The sequence below is a fragment of the Chelonia mydas genome, chromosome 8, assembly GCF_015237465.2.
Source record: "Chelonia mydas isolate rCheMyd1 chromosome 8, rCheMyd1.pri.v2, whole genome shotgun sequence".
Lineage (NCBI taxonomy): Eukaryota > Metazoa > Chordata > Testudines > Cheloniidae > Chelonia > Chelonia mydas.
The window spans coordinates 7799944-7820016 of record NC_057854.1 but is presented as its reverse complement, the minus strand read 5'-3'; the positions used below and the strand labels follow the sequence as shown (position 1 = coordinate 7820016).

Below are 20073 nucleotides of genomic sequence, written 5' to 3'. Positions count from 1 at the left end.
CTTATTCTGCAAATAATTAAACTCCTTGAGGAGTAAAGGACCACTCAACACTGGCAAAGAAGGCAGAATTAGGCCCAAAACCACATAGAGAAGCGTATGCAGTAGCAGATACTGAGGGGGGAAAATGCTTCTCTGGTAGGGAGACATTGGCACATTCTTGACACCAGAAAGCAGTAAGGGGCTGCAAATTGAAAACATTTGGGAGCTGTAGCAGGACCAGTTTGATGCTGATTTCCTAATGGAGAAATGTTAGGAACAGGTGAAGGCAATTCATCCCACCACACTTTGCCCTTCTATTGGCATCTAATTATTTTTTCTCTGTTCAATCCCTCATTTTCCAGAACACCCCTCTAGCCCTCCCCCCCCAACAACTACTAGGGGTTGTAGTTTACAGAGATAACTTTGTTTATTGTCGTTTGATAAATAACTGTAAAAAAGCCTGCTGGGGCAATCGAACGCATAGTTCCTGCCTTGTAAAGCTAGATTGGGTATTTCTGACCCTATGTGTCCAAATGCCCCAGTGATCTGCTTTATCTTACAGACACATGCTGCAGGGGGTGAGATGTGCTAGGCGCAGTAAAACCCTCTGCAAGGTACTTCTAGCTTGTGTACATTGCAGCCCCAGAAAGGGACACAAAACAAATTATGAATGGCTTGAATAGGGAGGGAATCCTAGCCTGTAACAATCTTTCCAAAAAAAAAAAAGGAGTACTTGTGGCACCTTAGAGACTAACCAGTTATTTATTTTATTTATTTAGTCTCTAAGGTGCCACAAGTACTCCTTTTCTTTTTACGAATACAGACTAACACGGCTGTTACTCTGAAACCAATCTTTCCAAAGATGTTGTGGCCACCAGTTAGAGCAAAATGATATTACACATGTAGTGCACTGGCACCTTCCCTTCAGACTAGATGAATTCAGGTGACACACTGAAAGTACTGGAACAGAATGAAGACAACACACACCACTTAGGCATTTAAAAGTAAACCTAACAAGACACTGGAAAACAAAAAACTCTGCCCAGGGATGGGGAGGGTGGCATAGCACCAGAAAGAGCTTCCCCACCCTCTTTCACTTTTGTGAAGACAACAATGATACTGGCTAGGTGATGCTAGTTAAAAATAAAAGACTGCAAATCATTCTTTAAAAATTCTGATTTGCAGGCAAATATTTGCACCTCCTCACCAGGAAATATTAAAACATAATAACAGTTGATACAAAATGCAAATAAACAAATTTCCCTGGCTGATGGCCAGAACTTTAATCAAGTTAAAAGAACCCACCCAAATCCAGTCTTCCACTTCAGCCGCTGAAACCTCCTCTGGCTGGACTTGAAGTGCCCTGGCCAAATGTATATGCTAGAAAATGTGAACTGTGTCCTTCCTTGAATCTCAAGCTTGGTGGGGAATAGGAGTGTGCAGCTTCAAATTCTGTGGCCTAGAAGGTCCACTTCATTGGGACTGAGTCCCTTCTTCACATTAGTGATTTCCTGTAGGTCCAAAATGAACCACTGCAGAACCTCAGAAACCTCTCTTTAATCCTCCAGCACTAGCCACATTTGGTTATCTGTCTTCTTTAGAAGGAGGAAGTGGTTGACAAGGTTTTGATTGGTTTCAGAGTAACAGCCGTGTTAGTCTGTATTTGCAAAAAGAAAAGGAGTACTTGTGGCACCTTAGAGACTAACCAGTTTATTTGAGCATAAGCTTTCAATGCATCCGATGAAGTGAGCTGTAGCTCACAAAAGCTTATGCTCAAATAAATTGGTTAGTCTCTAAGGTGCCACAAGTACTCCTTTTCTTTTTGCAAATACAAGTTTTGATTTGTCATAGAGAGCTATGCTAGACAGAAGGCTCAGGGGAATTATTCAAATCCTTAAGTTCTCTCTAAGGCCTTGTCTATGCTTGCAAGTTACTGTGCAGTAAAGCAGCTTTCTGCGGTGTTACTCCTGAGGTGTACACACTGCCAAGCTACTTTGTGTGCAGAAACTCCTCAGTTGCAGCATTGCAAAAAAAGCCACCTCGACAAGAGTCGTAAGCCTTAAAGCGCAGAGGATCCGGCACTGTATTGGCAGTGTAAACACATTACAGCACAGAAAGCAATCAACTGGTCTCTGGAAGTGTCCCATAATCCCTCAAGTGGCGACTCTGCTCCTCGTTTTGAACTCGGCTGCCCTGGAGACATGTGCCCCTCCCCTTTCAAAGCTCGTTTCTGACAGCCTTTGGGTGCTGTGCTGATCTGCTCCGGGACACAAAGCAAACCATTCATGTGGAATGCGCCTGCTGTTGAAAACAGAGGGGGGTGTGTGTGTGTGAGAGAGAGAGAGAGAGAGAGAGATTGCTGTGCAGAGAGCTGGGAAGGGAGGCGGGGGCCTCCCCCTGCCTCAGGACTGGTTGCTTCCTGCCGCTGTCTGAACTTACAAGACAGCATGCTGACACACTCTGTTCCCCCAAAACACACTGTCTCTCCCCCACCCCGTATACACACGCACTCCCTGTCACACACTCTGCCTCCCCCCACCCCCACTTCAGTTGAAAAGCAGCTGGCAATGTAGTAGGATGCCCATGGAACAATGGGAAACCTGCATCATGTGATGCTGTGCCTGCCCCATGAGGCATTGCAAACCCTTCCCAAAGCACCCTGCTGCCAGTTGCACAGTGAGATAGCTACCACAATGCACTACTGTCTTTGCCATTACAAGAGCTGCTAATGGGGATGCACTCCACCATCACAAGAAGTACAGTGTGGACATGCAACAGCAGTTTAATGCCAGCGCTTTAATAAAAGTGGTATAACTTCTTGTGCACAAACTTGCCAGGGTAGACATACCCATAGGGCGTCTACACTGCCCACGTTACAGCGCAGCCACGGCAGTGCTGTGACGTGGGCAGTGCAGTCACACTTTATCGCTGGGGGAGAGCTCTCCCGGCGATACAAAATAACCACCCCAAACAAGCTTTATTGCCAGGCCCTGTCTATACTGGCGCTTTTCGGCGCTAAAACTTTTGTCGCTCAGGGGTGCGTTTTTTTCTACGACCTCTTATGACAAATATGCTAGTACAGAAGTACAGTAATGCAGGCATAAGGCCCTCACAGGGAATACCACTGGCCCAGAGGGCATTCTGGAGCAGAACAAGGATGGGCCAGAGGAAGAAGGAGGTGGGAAGGGACATGGATGGAGCAGTCCAGTGCCTTGGATACTCCCATGCTGCCACAATGCCCAGAGGAGTCATGAAAGCTAGGGTGTAATTTAGGGGAGTGTTCAGTACTGCCCTAGCATATGTCTGGGCCAAACTGGCCCCTGGCAGATATAGATTCAGATAGGCACAAAGCAGCCCCCTCAACTCAGTCCCTATGCTAGCCAGAGTGTCTCTGCCGGGATGAATTCCCTTCCTTGTCTCTACATTTGGAAGTATATAGGATTGTTTTTGCAAGTGTTAATACAACAACTTGGCCCCATTGTTTATTTTAAGCTTTCATATGGCTTGAGTTTCAAGGAGCTGCCAGTTTCATGTTAACTGCAGTGGAGATGTCTAGCTTCAGGGTATGGGTGTTGTAATGACTGTGTTCCACCTCATCCAGTTGCTATATCTGAATATGCGCTCAGAGAGCTTCAGCTGCTGTCGAGAGGCATTGGGGGTAGGATGAGGAGATTAAAAAGGCAGCAAATGGTGATATTCTCCCAGGAACTGATCCCATCTCTCTCTCCCCTCTGCTTGGGTGAGTCTGAAGCATTATGAGCCTAGTGTGCTCTGGGCTGTAAAGTTGTTATTCTTGGGGGTGTCCCATACCCCTTTAATTATAGTGATTTTTAGACGAGAGTCCCCTATTTCCACTCAGCTGCAGTTGACGACTGCTTTTCCCTATCTCCGCATTTCTGTTCACTGGTGGTTTGACCTTGGACCTCAGTTGCCTCTTCCTTTTAACATCTACCGCTTTCCCTCCTCCATTCATTGTAACTAATCTATAAAATTCCTTGCATCCATCTTCACTGCTTTTAAAATGTCAACTCTTCCTTTCCTTTAGACCTTGTCCATATCTCTTTCTGCCTTCCTGGATCTCTGCCCTCTTCTTGCAAGGAGCTGTCTCTATATTTGCCTGACTTCCTTACAGAAATAGCATGTCATCATGCATTATTTTACACAGAATACTTGCTGGAGCATATGATTATTGCCCAACACATGGAAAGGGGTTTTTCTCCGCTCTCCCAGAGCAAAGTTCAAATGAGCAAAAGTCACTTTTCTCCTCCTGTTCAGTTGTATTTACTTCCTGCTGCCTGTCAGTGAACAGAGCCATTGGTGGCCCCAGAGCTCCTGATCTGGTTTATTTTTCATTTGCTGCCTGCTGATTAGCTGTGCAGTGAATGAGTCCAGGCAGCTTTGTTTCTATCATCTGCAGTGAAAACAGAGCTCAAAGTCTGTGAGGGTGCAGCAATGGTATTGCAGATGGTGGGCAGGACACAGGAAATTTATATCGGTAGGAGATCCAGACTTGTAGAGAACTGAAAATAGGAGGCAGCTGAAGGAAAAGAGGTGCTGTTGTTCTCTTTCTGATCTTGGAGGCAGTGCTAGAGAAGAAGTAGTATCAGATGGAGAACCAATTATTCCAGGGGCTGGCTAATCTCTTCTTGCTTTTGAATTTCATGCATTTACAGGAAGATTCTGAACTTTCTGACTCATCCTCAGTTGTGCTCATCTCCCCTCACGACATTGTGGTGTTGCACTACTTATGCTCCTTAGAATTTACTTTCAAAACCAGCAATGATTCCTTTAGACAACAGTTTATCAGTGAACACAGATAACCTTCCTGATGGAAGCATTTAAAAACACCGACAACGGCCTCGTGTCACAAAGTTGTGTTTGCCCTGTGGTCTCTGCCATCTCTCTCTCTTTCACCACCCTTCTCCCTGGCATTCTTTGGGCTGACCTCAATAACCTGTGCTTGCTTAACCACCAACTCAGTCAAAACTCTGGTGTGTGCTTCTGTTTTTCCCTCCTGTCTTGTCTGCTGCAGCAGGCTTTTGTGTCTACTTTGCATCCATCTTGCCTAAACTCTAGCCTCTCCACTATCATGTCTTGGCAGGTCTCTGAGGATTTGTCTCATATGATTCTGATGGGTGCTCCTTTCTATCTTGTGCTAAAAGTATTGAGCTGGAAGTTTTTTACCTTGGCATTTAAGGCCCCCTAATCTAGAATGCGATCATATTTGTGTGATTTGTTTGCTGCTGTTTCTCTGCACACCTATCAACAACTTGCACTCAGTTTCTGGGAGTAACCACAATGAGGTTTGAAACCATGTTAGTGCCTTTCTAGAGAACCTGGCTTTCTAGAAAAATTTGATAATGAATTCAAATTTTGATACAGATTGGGATTTGTTGATCTCATTTATGTTGAGCCTGAGCTCTAAATACTGGGCCTTTGCTCAGTGTGGTGGAATTGTCTCCCTGGTGACGTTGATCTTGCTGATTCATTATGTCATCCTAAAACAGTTTTACATTTAAAAAAATCATGTTACAACCTCACCTGGGCAATAAAATCAGAGACTACTAGTATAGAACCCACCCTTTGTTAGAACAGACCATTAAATGGTATCTGCCTAGAAGGATTAATGATGCTAGCAGTCTGTGTCAACTCTCCCTAATCTGAGATCCCTATTTGCCCCTGGCCTACACTGACCTTATTATAAGTTATGGAGAGGGAATAGGAGCCAGAGACTCCTTGGTTTTCATCCTTGCTGTGCCAATAATTTGTTGTGTGATCTTGTGCAAACTGCTCACCCTCTCAGTGCCTCAGTTTCCCAATCTAAACAATGGGAGACAGTACTTCCCCCACTTCATAGCATTGGTAAGAGAATTATGAAGCTCATATTTGCAACGTACTTAGCATTTACAAAACATTTTACATCTGCAGTGTTACCTCATTTCAGAGAAATTAATACAACATTGCTTAGTTTTTTATATTATGCAGCAAAACCTATCTAAAGCAACCAGCAAGAGTTCCAGCACTGTCTCAGTTGCACTCATGACGATAATAAACTGGCCTGTGTATGTACGTCACTGCCATCTACTGGATAGAATCAGAATTGCTCAACTGTGTGTCACAGACCCTGTGTTCTGCTAGATTCTTCTTTCGTGCAACAGAAGGGTGGGAATTCTGTCCTTGCTGTTACAATAGTGTGCAGCACAGTGATACATGTGGAGTGACAGTGTTGCCAAATCTGGTAATATTTGCAGGTATAAAAATGTCATTTAAAAAAAAATCACACCCCAGGCCTCAGGTGTAGTTCTAGGATGGCCACTGACAGATCCCCAGAATCTTGGCCATTTAGGTACCTCCAGAACACTGTGGGTGTGCCCTCCACCAGCATGACCTCTCAAGCACAGTGTGCGCTAGCTCATGCTGCATAGAGGACACCATTTTAAAGAGCATGACCCTCTGTCAGTACTGAGAACAGGACTGTCTGGCTTAAAACTGAATGAATGGCCTGTGTAGGTCATGCATGTCCTCTTTTCAGTCTTGCTCTCACAGTTGGTCACAGCGCTATGCGTTGATGGGTGGGTCCTGGGCCATGTACAGTCCTCAGAATGGAAGGGGAGGGTGTGAAAGATGCAATGAGAAGTGTGTTATCAAGCTGCTATAACTGCCCTGCAGTTATAGGGTGGCAGACTTGGGCCGAGGGAATAGACCATGGATGTAACTGATTCCTTGGTTGTCCCTCCCCAGGCACTAGCCCCTGTGCTGGCCTCTGCCAATCCCCCCACCCCTGACTCCCATGCTGGCTTCTGCCACCCCTCCCAGCACTGGCCCCCTATCCTGACCCCTGCCCGCCCCTCCCAGCACTGGCCCCCTATCCTGACCCCAGCCCGCCCCTCCCAACACTGGCCCCCTATCCTGACCCCCGCCCGCCCCTCCCAGCACTGGCCCCCTATCCTGACCCCCGCCCGCCCCTCCCAGCACTGGCCCCCTATCCTGACCCCCGCCCGCCCCTCCCAGCACTGGCCCCCTATCCTGACCCCCGCCCGCCCCTCCCAGCACTGGCCCCCTATCCTGACCCCCGCCCGCCCCTCCCAGCACTGGCCCCCTATCCTGACCCCCGCCCGCCCCTCCCAGCACTGGCCCCCTATCCTGACCCCCGCCCGCCCCTCCCAGCACTGGCCCCCTATCCTGACCCCCGCCCGCCCCTCCCAGCACTGGCCCCCTATCCTGACCCCCGCCCGCCCCTCCCAGCACTGGCCCCTATCCTGGCCCCTGCCCGCCCCTCCCAGCACTGGCCCCCTATCCTGGCCCCTGCCCGCCCCTCCCAGCACTGGCCCCTATCCTGGCCCCTGCCCGCCCCTCCCAGCACTGGCCCCCTATCCTGGCCCCTGCCCGCCCCTCCCAGCACTGGCCCCTATCCTGGCCCCTGCCCGCCCCTCCCAGCACTGGCCCCTATCCTGGCCCCTGCCCGCCCCTCCCAGCACTGGCCCCTATCCTGGCCCCCGCCCGCCCCTCCCAGCACTGGCCCCCTATCCTGACCCCCGCCCGCCCCTCCCAGCACTGGCCCCTATCCTGGCCCCTGCCCGCCCCTCCCAGCACTGGCCCCTATCCGCCCCTCCCAGCACTGGCCCAGCTGCTATGGATCTCCCAGGCCCAGGGAGGTCAGGACCCAGGCGCTGCTCCTTTAAGAAGCGCGACACTTCCTTACGCAGGAATCTGACCCTTCTTCTCTCACACTCCACCGCCTCTCTCCGGTTAGCCAGTCGGAGCATACTTCCGGCGTAGCCGGCCAGCCTATCGCTGCGCTCCACGAAAGGCAGCGCCGTTAGGGCGTGGTTTAAGGCGGGAGAACAGGCGAGTGGCAGCTCCGCTGGCCAATCGGAATGCGACATAATTTCCGGCGCGGGAGGTCGGTTGCTGGCTCAGTCAATGGGGATGTCGGGGTGGGGCGCAGCTGGCGCGCGGTAGATAGGCGGGCGGGCGGCCGACCAGTTCTGGCTAGGGCACGTGACGGGGGAGCTGGGCCTGAGGACGGCGGCTGCGGGGGGCGCGCGGCGAGGTGAGTGTTGTAACCCGCGCCCGGTAGAAGTGGGGGGCGGGGCAGGGCCTGCATTTCCCCCAAGCCCATCGGGAGGCTGGGCAACGGTCGGGGGTGCCGAGGGAAAGGGCTCGCCCGCGGGGCATGCTGGGGTATTGGCGGGGTGAGGGCAGGAGGGGCCTGGGTGTATGGGCAGGGGGTTGTATTAGTGGGGCAGGCAGCGACTGGGAGAGGGTTTGGGGAGGTGTGGGGCGTGGCAGGGCCTGGTATGAGGGGAGCGCATGGGCGGGGGGAGGGGGCAGGTGAGGCGCAGCTTGGGTGGGTCTAGGCCCCTTAGAGAACTGTTGCGGTGCGGGGGGCCTGGGCCTGTAACGGGTGTGCGGGGTGTGGCTAGGCACGCGGGTTGGTGAGTAGGTGTGGCTCAGCCCTGGAAGCATGGGGCCCTGGGCGGTATGGGGAGGGTGTGTGAGGAAGTCCTGGCGTGGGGGTGGGCATGCCTAAATGGGAATACCGTGGTTGGGTACACACTGACTGAGCCAGGGAGAGGCCAGGCTGAATTGGGAGTCCAGAAACGTGAGGTGAATGGTGATTTTAGCACGTGTAGTCCAGTCTATTGTGCTCACAGGACTCTACGCAAGCAGCGTAAGTGACCCATGCACTTCTATTAAACCCTGTTAGACTTAAAACAATTGTGGCGGAGAACTACTAGTCCATTCTGGTAGATTCTGAGATTGTCTACTCACCCCACCCATGAGAACAGGCAATGTGACTGACGCAGACCGTCCAGGGAGAAGCTAATACGGCATTTAGTCGTCCCAGTGTGATATGCGACAAAGATTATGGGTTTGGGTGAGAGGGATGAAAGACAGATGCAGAGCTGTTGGGTTTTTAATATTGGTTGAAAGTGGGAGGTGAAGTCACTAGGATTAGATCTCTTGTTGTAAAAATCAGGATGTTCAGAAATGGCTCTTCTGAACAGACAGTTCTCCAGAGGGGGATGTAGAGAATGAAAGATAATATCAAGACTGTGGCAATATGAATGGAGCTAGGGCGAGGAGGGAAACAGATGGAAGTTACTGGAAGGGAAGAGCTCAAACAAGAGAAATAAGAGCCACCAGGTGTGGAGGAGGAAATGGAAATTAAACAATATACCTAGTAAAAAGCATGGGAGAAGAAAGGTGACCTACAAAGTGCAGACTATTCAACTGCATCTCCTTAACATTTGCAAAATTAAAACGTATACTTCCTGAACTTAAACAACTTTTTTAGCTGCGTTCGTCTTTTTCAAAATAGTATGTAACTGGGACCCTAGCTCTTGTTCAACATTGGGTGTGCCCTCATACAAACCTCTATCTTGCTCCCCGCTAATCATTCTGAAAAGTACAAACTTCCCATTCAGAGTTGAGGGAGAGTTCTCTGGACCGTACAACAATAAATGCTACAGGTGATTGGATTATGGAGTAAGCAGCCATCTGCTTTTAGAGTAACAGCCGTGTTAGTCTGTATTCGCAAAAAGAAAAGGAGTACTTGTGGCACCTTAGAGACTAACCAATTTATTTGAGCATAAGCTTTCGTGAGCTACAGCTCACTTCATCTGGAACTTTAGCTGAGTTGACAACTGCCTTTAAGTGTCTTGTTTGGATATAGCATGAATTAATTTCTCATGGCAAATACCAGATAGTAATAGTAAATATTCACTAAAATGTGGAAGCTATTTGGATTATCTCTGTTAGCAGTGCTCTTTAGTTGCTGCAGATATTCTTTGCATGTTGTTATATTAAACTGCAAATCATTCTAGCATGAAGATATTTGTGTGCACTTGAAAATCAGGCTTAGGAGTGTTCTTGAATATCAGAGTGTTTTTATTAACTACTCTGATTTGGCAATAATCTTGTTATCTGCCTCTGGGTGTGGTGCCCCAAAGCACTTGAGGGTTGCTTTGTAGGCAGAATGACAGTGACCATCTGTGCTCTAGTGAAATTGGAGAGGTAACGCTACATAGGATTATACATTTTTTTTCTGAATAGCAACCACTGAGAACAATGAAATAGTTGACTTTGTGTACAGTCTGATGCAATTAGAACTGACTTGCAAAACTCTCATAATGGTCTTTTCCAAAGAAAAGGAGTACTTGTGGCACCTTAGAGACTGACCAATTTATTTGAGCATAAGCTTTCGTGAGCTACAGCTCACTTAGTCTCTAAGGTGTCACAAGTACTCCTTTTCTTTTTGCGAATACAGACTAACACGGCTGTTGTTCTGAAATCTTCCAAAGACGCTACTGTTGGAAACCAGCCATGATATCACCCGGATTTAGCCAAAGCACTTTAACATAATTTTAAAGCAATTTGGACTCAGATTCAGAATGTATGTATAAACTTCTTAAAGAGACTCAATAGAAATTAAGTTTACAAAATAAAACGTATTGAAATTTCTCTGCAGCATCTGTAATCGAAATATGGCAGTAATGGGGTAGGGTCTGAGATGTTCAGTAAAATCGACCTGGTTTCTCATTTTAAGATGAATAATGGTAAATAGACACCCCAAACTTTCTTAGCAGGTATAAAATCTCTCAAAAGTACTCCTTCATGTGACAGCATCCCTACGTTCCTTTTAAAACCTCATTTCAACAGATTTCTGCTCTTAAGAATTCACTTTTATTTAATCTTTCCCAAATAGACTGTTAATGTCGTCACCTCCCCCCTTGTCTTGATCTGTGGCATTCGTCCTCTTGTCTCTTCAGTGCTTGTCTTCATCCGTTTAACTTGGCACCATACTGGAGGAACTCTGTTGTGGCTGGAAGGAAAGCTGTTGCTTTTCATCCCAAGACAAATTTGAGTTGGTTTGTAGACATGACAGCCAGACTGTTTAAGAATGCTTTTCCCACTAAAGATTTCTTGTATCTTGAGATATCTCCATAATTTTTTTTTTTAAGTGCTACAAGCCTGTCTGCCTTGGTTTAATGGTCAAAAAGCCTGCAGTTCTGCCACTGATCTCTAAGGGCTTCCAGGTATGCATGAATGACTTTTTTTGCTGATGCAGTAGTGCATAATTCCTTTCCTTTCCTACATCTCCATTGATGCAACTTATTTTTGGAAGCTCATGTATCTGAAACACTCTTACTAAAAACAGGCTTTACTTGGGTGTTGTAGATTTCTTTTTAATAGTAATTTCTGAACTCATTGGTAGGCTCATGATGGCACAAATTTGAAGACTACTCGTCCTCAGGGGAAATCTTTGAAGATTCCAAGCAAAGCTCTGGATACCTGGCAGTAGTTGTGAAGTTTATTGGAGCAGAACAGCTCCGAAACACATGCTAGGTGGAGATTGTCTTTCCTATAATAGGCCACAGACTGGCACTCATTAAACAAAAATTAAGAGTCTTAAGATATAAAATTTAAAACTTACCCAATTCCGGGGGTCAGATCTTTATACGAAGCAGGGTCTGTCGGTCTACCCATGAGCATGTTCACTGTGTGTGATGTCCTATAATTGCAGAGCTTTGAAAACACACAGTAGTATAAGGGCAAAATATTGTGTCCTAATCATTCCCATACCATCATACTCTCTCTCACCCTTCTGTCATGTTGATTGATTGCTTTTCTCTGCAGGTAAGTACATACAATTTCTGCATTTGTCATCAGCATCTTTTGGAATAAATCTGAATGTTCATGTAACTAGTCAACATCATATGTTCTTTGTATTAAGTCAAGTAGTCTGGGGGCTACTTATTATAGTAGCCCCCAGAAGCCCCAGCTGAAGTCTGGGTCCAATCATATTATGTGCTATGTAAGGACATAATGAGACCTCTAAATAGACACAATGAACAAAGGGTGGGAGAGTGGAAAATATATTCCCATTTTATAGATGGGGAAACAGGCCAAGAGAGTAAGTCTTGGCATAGGTCATGTGGGAAGTCCATTCCCAACTTTGGTGTGGAATGTAGGTCTCATGAGTCCCAGTCTGATGCTGCAACAATGGGGCCATCTTTCCTCTTTGTTATAGGCTACATGTACAAACGATACCAAGCAGTGATTAAGCTGATTATAGTCCAAAAATTCACTTGCTATCAGCTCTTCTTGACTTGGTTGTAAAAAGAAATACTGTATCAAATGAGGAGAACTTTGGGCAGCACAAAAATGCCAGTAAATAAGTTCAGATGCCTTGTAACAGGGAAAATTCTGTCTATTAACAATTTTTAGTGTTGTAAATCTTCACATTGTACAACCATATACAACTATTCCTTGCTCTGAAGAGCTTATAGTCTCACATGCAAGACAGTGAAGACTTGAGTGGTGTTCCATAAGGCAGGTTGCTGAGGTGGGAAAGGTAGGAAGAAAATTGATCTAAGCCACAGGCTGACCAGTGTCCCACTGACAAACTCAGCTGATTTGTTTAATTTAACTTAGGTATTTAACTTGAAGGTTTGAATTACCTGATCATTGCAAACTTGACCCAAATTCCTGTCTTATTTTTCTGGGATCACTGCTCCCTTGAGTCTGCCTGCTTTTTGAGGAGTTCAGCAAATGGCTTTATCAGGTGCCCTTGTTTTATGTACATAGCTTAAGAGAAACTTCTACTGCTTCAAGAGTTCTGGAGTAGTACTTTCCTCCCCCTGTCCACATTGTTTCATTTTAACTACACCACTGGTCACTATTTCCATTATGACACCTAACTCTCTTTTGGAATGAAACTCTGTTCCTATTTCTACTTACTGGCTGAATAACTATCTGTGTATGTGGGGGATCATCAAGTGTTAGAACTCCTTTTATGGTGTTACTATAATTTGCTATGGTTTAAAATTCATCATTATGGAGCAGACTATGAAGGCAAAGCTATTAACATCTTAATCTTTATATGCATTCATTCTTTAGGCATCTTAATTGCACATAATACAGACTCTCAATACTAAAGACAGATTCCCTCATGGATTGTCATAATGGTTTTAAGAATGTTTTCCTAGCCAGGAAAACAAGACTCCCTAAGTATGGTCTGTGCTTTCATGATTGGGCTGATGTAGGTCATCAGAGATGTTTTTATTTCAAATGTGTATTACAATAAAATTTTTTTAAGCCTCTATTTAAGAAACATTAGGGCTGCTGGGAGACTGTCAGTCAAGAATTTAATAATCCAACATACTATTAGCTATTAGCCTATAAATATTTACATTATTAATTGGGCCACACAATTTGCAGCACATACACTAAACTTTATGCTTCCTGTTCTTTAAACTTTCAAATACTTTTTTTGAGTTCTGAAACAGATTTTCACTTTCTTCCTATTTTAGTGTGTAAAATCTTTAAACAGTTATGTGCTAACAGCTTGAAATGTGTATTTGGTGGGCACAAGATTCATCAGTATGTTCAGATGTGCATGTCCTTCAAAGCTTGCATGCATGCCGGTTTGTGTGATCTTCTAGACTAATACATCAACAGGCACCTTTGCATATACACATAGACTAATGTATTATCATAATACATTATTTCATGCAATGTATTGTGTTTTATTAGGAAAATACAAGTTATTTTTCACATATTTGAATGATACGAAAGTAGGGTGAAAATCGGGGAGGGGGGATGAATAATACTTTTTGTAAAACCTGGGATTTTTTGGTAAAAATTGGTTTAAACTGAAAAGGGGGCTTAAACATACTCCATTCTTCACTCATTTTGAAGTACCCTGGTGTTGTAGAGCTCCCCTTTAAGTGTTGCCTGTGTAGATCCATGCTCCTGGGAGAAGTGCATCCTGATGCACAAGTTCAGAAGCATGTAGCAAGAGGTATCTGTTTTGACCATTTTTCCCTCACTCTAAACCAGTTGTCTCAACCTTTTTATGCACAAGATCACTTTTTTTGAATTTAAGATCAACCCAGGATCTACCCTGCCCCGCTCACCCCATTTCCTCCCTCCCTCCATCCCTCGTTGTCCCCCTCCTTCCATCACTTTCACCAGCTGGGGCAGGGGGTTGGGGTGCAGGCTCTGGGCAGGGAGTGAGGGGTTTGGAGTGTGGGAGGGGGCTCTAGGCTGAGCCTGGGGAAGGGACTTTGGGGTGCAAGCTCTGGGAGGGAGTTTGGGTGCAGGGATCACATGGTCACACTGCACCTCATCTCATAGAATCCACTGGACATTTCATGAGTTTTACTTTTTGTTAGTGTCATTTATGGTTTATAGATCCAAAATCCTTCAGGGATTGTCACAAATCAATGTAACGTTCTCAACTACTGGGTGTGCATTGGCTGAGCCTGGGGCAGTGGGTTGGGGTGCAGGAGTGAGGGGTGCAAGCTCTGGGAGGGAATTTGGGTGCAGGAGGGGGCTCGGGGCTGGGGCAGGGGGTTGAGGTGCAGGAGAGGGTGTGGGCTCCAGCCAGGAGGCGCTTTCCACAGGCAGCTTGCGGGGCTCAGGCAGGCTGCCTGCCTGCCCTGACCCCATGCCTCTCCTGGAGGCTGCTGGCAAGTCTCTGCAGCCCCTGTTGGGGCGGGGAGGGACAGCAGGTCTCTCTGTGCTGCCTGCGCCATCCCTGCAGCTCCCTTTGGCCAGGAACAGGGGGCTGTTGCCAATGGGAGCTGTGGGGGCGGTGCTTGCAGAGAGGGGCAGCGCGCAGAGCCACGTGCTGCCCCTTGCCCCTGGCTGCAGGGGCGCATTGGCCCCTTCGGGGAGCGGTGTGGGACTGAGGTAGGCAGGGAGCCTGCCTTAGCGGCAGCCACACTACACCAACCGGGAGCTGCTGGTTGCTGGTGATTGGGAGGGAAGTATAAAGAACCATGACCTTTCCCAAAACAGGTAGGCAGTCTTGTGCTTGACAACCACATACCTTTTTAAATTGGTCATCTTTTAAGTTGGGACTTCATAATTCAACTCTGGAAATGTTGAAATTGGAATGATTATACCTGAGGTGGAAACTTGAGAGCTAAAATCTGGCCTGAGTTATACCTCAGACAAATGCATTAATTTTAAATGGCGTAGCACAGAGGAATTGGTAAGGCAGAATTTGACCCCTGGTAACTCTTGATCTGCTTGGTGAAGCATTTCCCTGTAAACTCTCTAGTCACCTGGTGATGTTCAGTCTAACATTCCAAATGAAATGTTGGAGGCTCTTGCTTCTCCACTGGGCAGTATCCTCTGTAAAATCCTGTGGGGCACTCACTTCCAACAGTGGCCAGTGAGCTAGCACAGAGACCAAATTGCTTACCAAAAAAAGAGCTTGAGCTTTTAAGGATAGCAATGTTTGCTCTGTGGTTGTGGATTTATAAACTCTGTTCCTTTGATTTCATATTCTGGTTCTTCAGTCACAAGACAGACACTTGACTCAGGTTGTGCCCCAACCCTAGTAATACCCTTGCAGGGTCCCAGAGACCAGGCTCCAGCTGGAGCCTGAACATCTGTACTGCAATTAAACAGCCCCATAGCCTTAGCCCCACAAACCAGTCAGCAGACACAGGCTAGCATGGGTGTTTAATTACAGCGTAGGCATACTGTATGACAGGGGTAGTCAATTATTTTTTGCCAAGGTCCAGATTTCTTAGTCAAGGTAATCAGGGTCCAGACTGCAGAGAAGAAATAAAAACAACCCCACAATAGTAAGTAAATAGATTTCAGGGTCTCTTAAAGAGTCTGGTGGTCTGAGCTGGCCTGCAGTCCACCTACTGACTACCCCTGCCCTGTGAGGTCAATGACCGCTCTGAGATTCTGAATGTGGTTTATGCATAGTGCAAAATATATATAGCTGTTGCGTAGTGATGTGTAATGTCTTCTCCCTTTTAGTTGTTGGATGAACTGAGACCTGTTTAACACAGAGCTGCTTGGTGCAGCAACTGTCTGGCTGGGATGTTGCCATAGGTAGAAAGCATATAATACAAGCTGAAGATGGATTTAGCGTAGGACTAAAAATACAATGTTGCTATAGTCTTAAAGCTTCCCTTTTTGTTTAAAGATTCTATCCTATTTTTTTCTAATCAGACTCTCTAGATGTTGCGTATGATAGTAAAATCTGAACTTTAGCTTTCCCCCTTGAAAGACTTGACGTTCTCAAGACTTGTTTCTTTAGAAAGTTGCAACATTTTGTTCTCAAAAGCATATACGTGCACCAGATAACATTGTTTACAAGCATACTGTCAAATTGCCCACATATATGAATTTTCAATATGTAACAACAAATTTTTAGGAGAACTTAATTGTGGTCTCTTTGGCCTTGCAGTTGCAGCTCAATTTTAGAAGGAAGCTGAGACATAACTTACTGTAAGTAAACAAGTGCACAGTGTGACAGAGATATTGTATGAGCAATCAACAAATGACATTATGCTGAAACTTGTCATTTGAATCTTTTGTGATGTGGCAATGATGACCTACAAAATTGCTGGCAGTGCTACAGTACTGTCTTATTTGGAACTGCAAAGTCTCTTGATTTGCTTTTTGTCTTGGGTTTTTGCAACCCAACAGATTCATTGATGTAGGTTTGCAGACTTGTTCAAGTAACTGGTTTAGCTTTCTGCACTGATTCAAGTGTTGAGATTTTTGTTGAGGGAGGAGGGATGGGATTTTTTAAAAAAGCAATATTTAAATTGCTGTACTTATGCATAGGAATGCATTTTAGGCTCAAACTCTACTGTTCCTGTAATGGAATACCTGCAGATGATGATGGCAATGCAAGATGTTCATCTGCCTTGTATCTGTCCTCAGAATGATCTGTCAACTTTATATAAACATAGTTTGTTTGTTTTTTTAAATAGTGGTATCCTTCCATGGAGGGAGACATTTCATGTCCTTGATTCAAAGAAACAATACTGTCTGTCTGTGGGAGATACTTTTGTACGTGAGCAGCAGAAAATTACAAGTTTTTGGGGGGGAGACTGGGGGATAAGGTGGGATTCATGATCTTGAAGTTGGAATCTTTATCTAGAGAACACCTAGTAAAAACACAATGTAGTAAGACTACCTAAAAGGAATACTGTACTTTTCTGCTTTGCACTTAGGCACCATAGTAATCGGTAGGGGTGGATAACAATATAGGGTTGTCAGGGATTTGCTGTCAGCTCCCTGTGTCAGTCTACTTATTTGGGAACTGCACATTCTCCATCCCTGTTTCTTCTGTTCAAGAAATAAAACAATACTTACAACACCCCAAAATATCCTTCTCAGTGAGTAATATCCTTTGAACTACAGCTCTGAGAGTCTAGCAAACATTGGTCGTCGTCTTATGCTCTGGTTACTTCAGAGCATAAACTTCAGTGAGCTATCTAAAAACGGTTACAGTATTATGAGTCTTTGGATTCTGGATTATTTTTCTTATTACTCTTTTGTGGGGGGCGGGAATTGAAACTACTCTTTAATGGGACTCAAGTGGCTGAGTATATCTGGTGAGCTTGCATCAGCACACAGCCATGTCTAGGCCTCTGTTGGCAGCATCAATTGACCATTTTAATATAGAGTGGAGGAACAAAAAATGGGGTAGAGGAGAGCAGGGACAGAAATCAGGGTCTTCAGATGAGGGACAGTGGCCTTCACAAGCTTTCTGATGGTGGGTGGATTGATTTTTAAATCACTAATTTTAATTGACTTAAATCAGCAAGCAGAAAACTTGATTTAATTTTTTTTTAAATTTTCTTTGTATTTGTACTACTTCGTTTTCCATAATGAGAATCAACCTCTTTAGGATTTTAATTGTTACCATGTTGATTTGTAACTAAATATATAGCCTTTACACTAATTTGGTGCTGCCTTTTTGCTAACTGGGGAAAAACACTATACCTGTAGTTAAGCAATTACATTGTGTATGCAGTGTACTTGTAGCCATGTTGGTCCCAGGATATTAGAGACACAAGGTGGTTAAGGTGATATCTTTTATTGGACTGACTTTTGTTGGTGAGAGACACAAGTTTTTGAGCTGACACAGAGCTCTTCTTCAGGCCTTCAAGGGGTATGTTGACTTGAAGACGAGCTTTGCAAGCTGGAGAGCTTGTCACTTTCACCAACAGAAGTTGGTCCAATAAAAGATTTTACCTTAACCACCTTGTCTCACTTAATATCTTAATATTTACATTATTTGTTTGGAAATGGTGGATGAACTTATTTGCTAGATTAATATTTCTACTTGTGACGGAAATTAAAATTCAGTTATGCACAAAACAGCACTTTAAAATGCTTTTATTAAATATGCTTGATACATAGGAAAGAAAAGCTTACCAAAACACACTTTTTTAAAAAAAATTCAAACTTAGGAAGCATATGTAGTTAAACTCACTAACTGATTTGTTTCTAGTCACCATGTCATTCAAGTTTTTTAGAACTAGTAGATCTCATCCTCTGATTAGTTTTTATTCATATATTGGAGAGGAAAACAGTTTTTTCTGTTTTTTAAACTCCCAATTGATTTCTTAATTTTGAATCGGCAAGTCATTGAATTGAACTAGTTGAGTACGTGAAAAGAAAAAAATTCTATGCACCTGCAGAAGAGGCTACTGGAGTCAAAAGTTGGCTTAGTACTTCAAATTTTGGTTCCACATGTTTAGCCAGTGACTTCCACCAGTTCATTCATTTGACTTTATTTTAAAACTTGGCAGTGAACATGTACTGCTTAATAATTTTATTTTTGTCACTAAACTGTTATAGTAAATTTAGGCCTTAACATAGGTTGTCACAACTTAAATCTATTTAAAAAATTGATTAAAAAAAAATCTGTACTTTTTAAAAAATAAATTAATCTTTTTAACCACCCTGGTAGGTGATCGTATAAGCAGTAGTTAAAACATGTAACTGCCTATGAGAACTGAGCTGCAGAGCAGTCCATAGTGCTTCATCCTAGAGAAAGAAAGTATCTTTTTCAAGAGTGATCCTGCATGTACTGTGCCTGGCCAGTTGATCAAGGCCTGCATCACTCTTAGGGCATGGCTACACTTGAAGATGTAGAGCGCTGGGAGTTAAACCAGCCTTCAGGGAAAACGCTGCCGAGTGTTTACAGTCTCAGCTGGAAGCGCACTGGTGTGGCCTCATTAGCAGCTCTTGCAATGCCACAAAGAGCAGTGCATTGTGGTAGCTATCCCAGAGTTCAGATGGTTGCAACATGCTTTTCAAAAGTTGGGGGTGGGGTGGAGTGTGACAGGGAGTGTGTTGTGTGTATGTAGGGGGAGAGTGGGTTTTTGGGGTGCTGAGACTGTGTCAGCGTGCTATCTTGTAAGTTCAGACCCCCTCTCCTCCCTCCTCTCTCTCTCTCACACTCACATCAAGCAACATTCCACATTAATGCCTTGCTTTGTCCCGGAGCAGGTAAGCATGCCAGTAAATCCAGGCAGGTGTCTATGGCTCCTATTTTCATGCTGTAGAAGAGTATGTGTAATCCCTGTATAGCAATTGATGCTTCTGTAGCATTTCATACAGTATACTCCAGATGTTTGGTCTCATTAACACTGGTGCAAGCCATGTACAGAACAAGATATGCACAGGACTAAGAAAAGCAACATAAAGTGTACCGAGAAAGAAAGTTAACAGGTTTACAAAGTACAGAGAGTTGAGAAACATAACATGAAGTGATCTCTTCTGGACTGCACTTGCTCATTTGCTATTGGGTACTTGTCACTAAACTACAGAAGACCGTGCCCTTTATCTTGCTAGCGGGTATAGGGTTATAATGCTTGATCTTTTCTGTGTGTACAGACCATGGAGCTAAAGTGGCTGCTGTGTGTGACATTGCTGATACTTGGGTTAGTTGATGTCCACACACATGATGGGGAAGATGACCATGGTGGTGATGTAATTGATATTGAGGATGACCTGGAAGATGGTGTTGAGGAGGTAGAAGAGTCAAAGCCGGAAGCCAGCAGCCCTCCTCCATCCCCAAAGGTTTGACTTAAATTTACAATGATAAAACAGAATTACACTTGGGTAGTCTGGTTATTGTAACCTGTCCCGTCTTGGTCTAATCTGGACGCTATCTTGAGCATAAAAACTCAATATGCCAACAGAGTGACTGCATTCATTTTAAAGAAGCATTGCAGTGAAACTTGAGCTGCATTTCTTCCATAGGAAAATTTCTTTAAGGGCATTTGAATCTTGTGATGAGATACCAGGATT

General features: G+C 45.0%; 1 protein-coding gene across 10 annotated transcripts in view; it reads left to right on the top strand.

The window, feature by feature from the left end:
• Window positions 1-20073, top strand: part of CANX (calnexin) — a 64438-nt gene that overhangs the window by 23119 nt on the left and 21246 nt on the right. For 5 of the 10 annotated variants that reach the window (XM_043552596.1, XM_043552594.1, XM_037907022.2 and 2 more), the window contains one exon: window positions 19657-19842. In XM_043552596.1, coding sequence (XP_043408531.1) covers window positions 19657-19842 — 186 coding nt within the window. The other 5 variants (XM_037907018.2, XM_037907020.2, XM_043552598.1 and 2 more) reach the window with 5 other exon arrangements.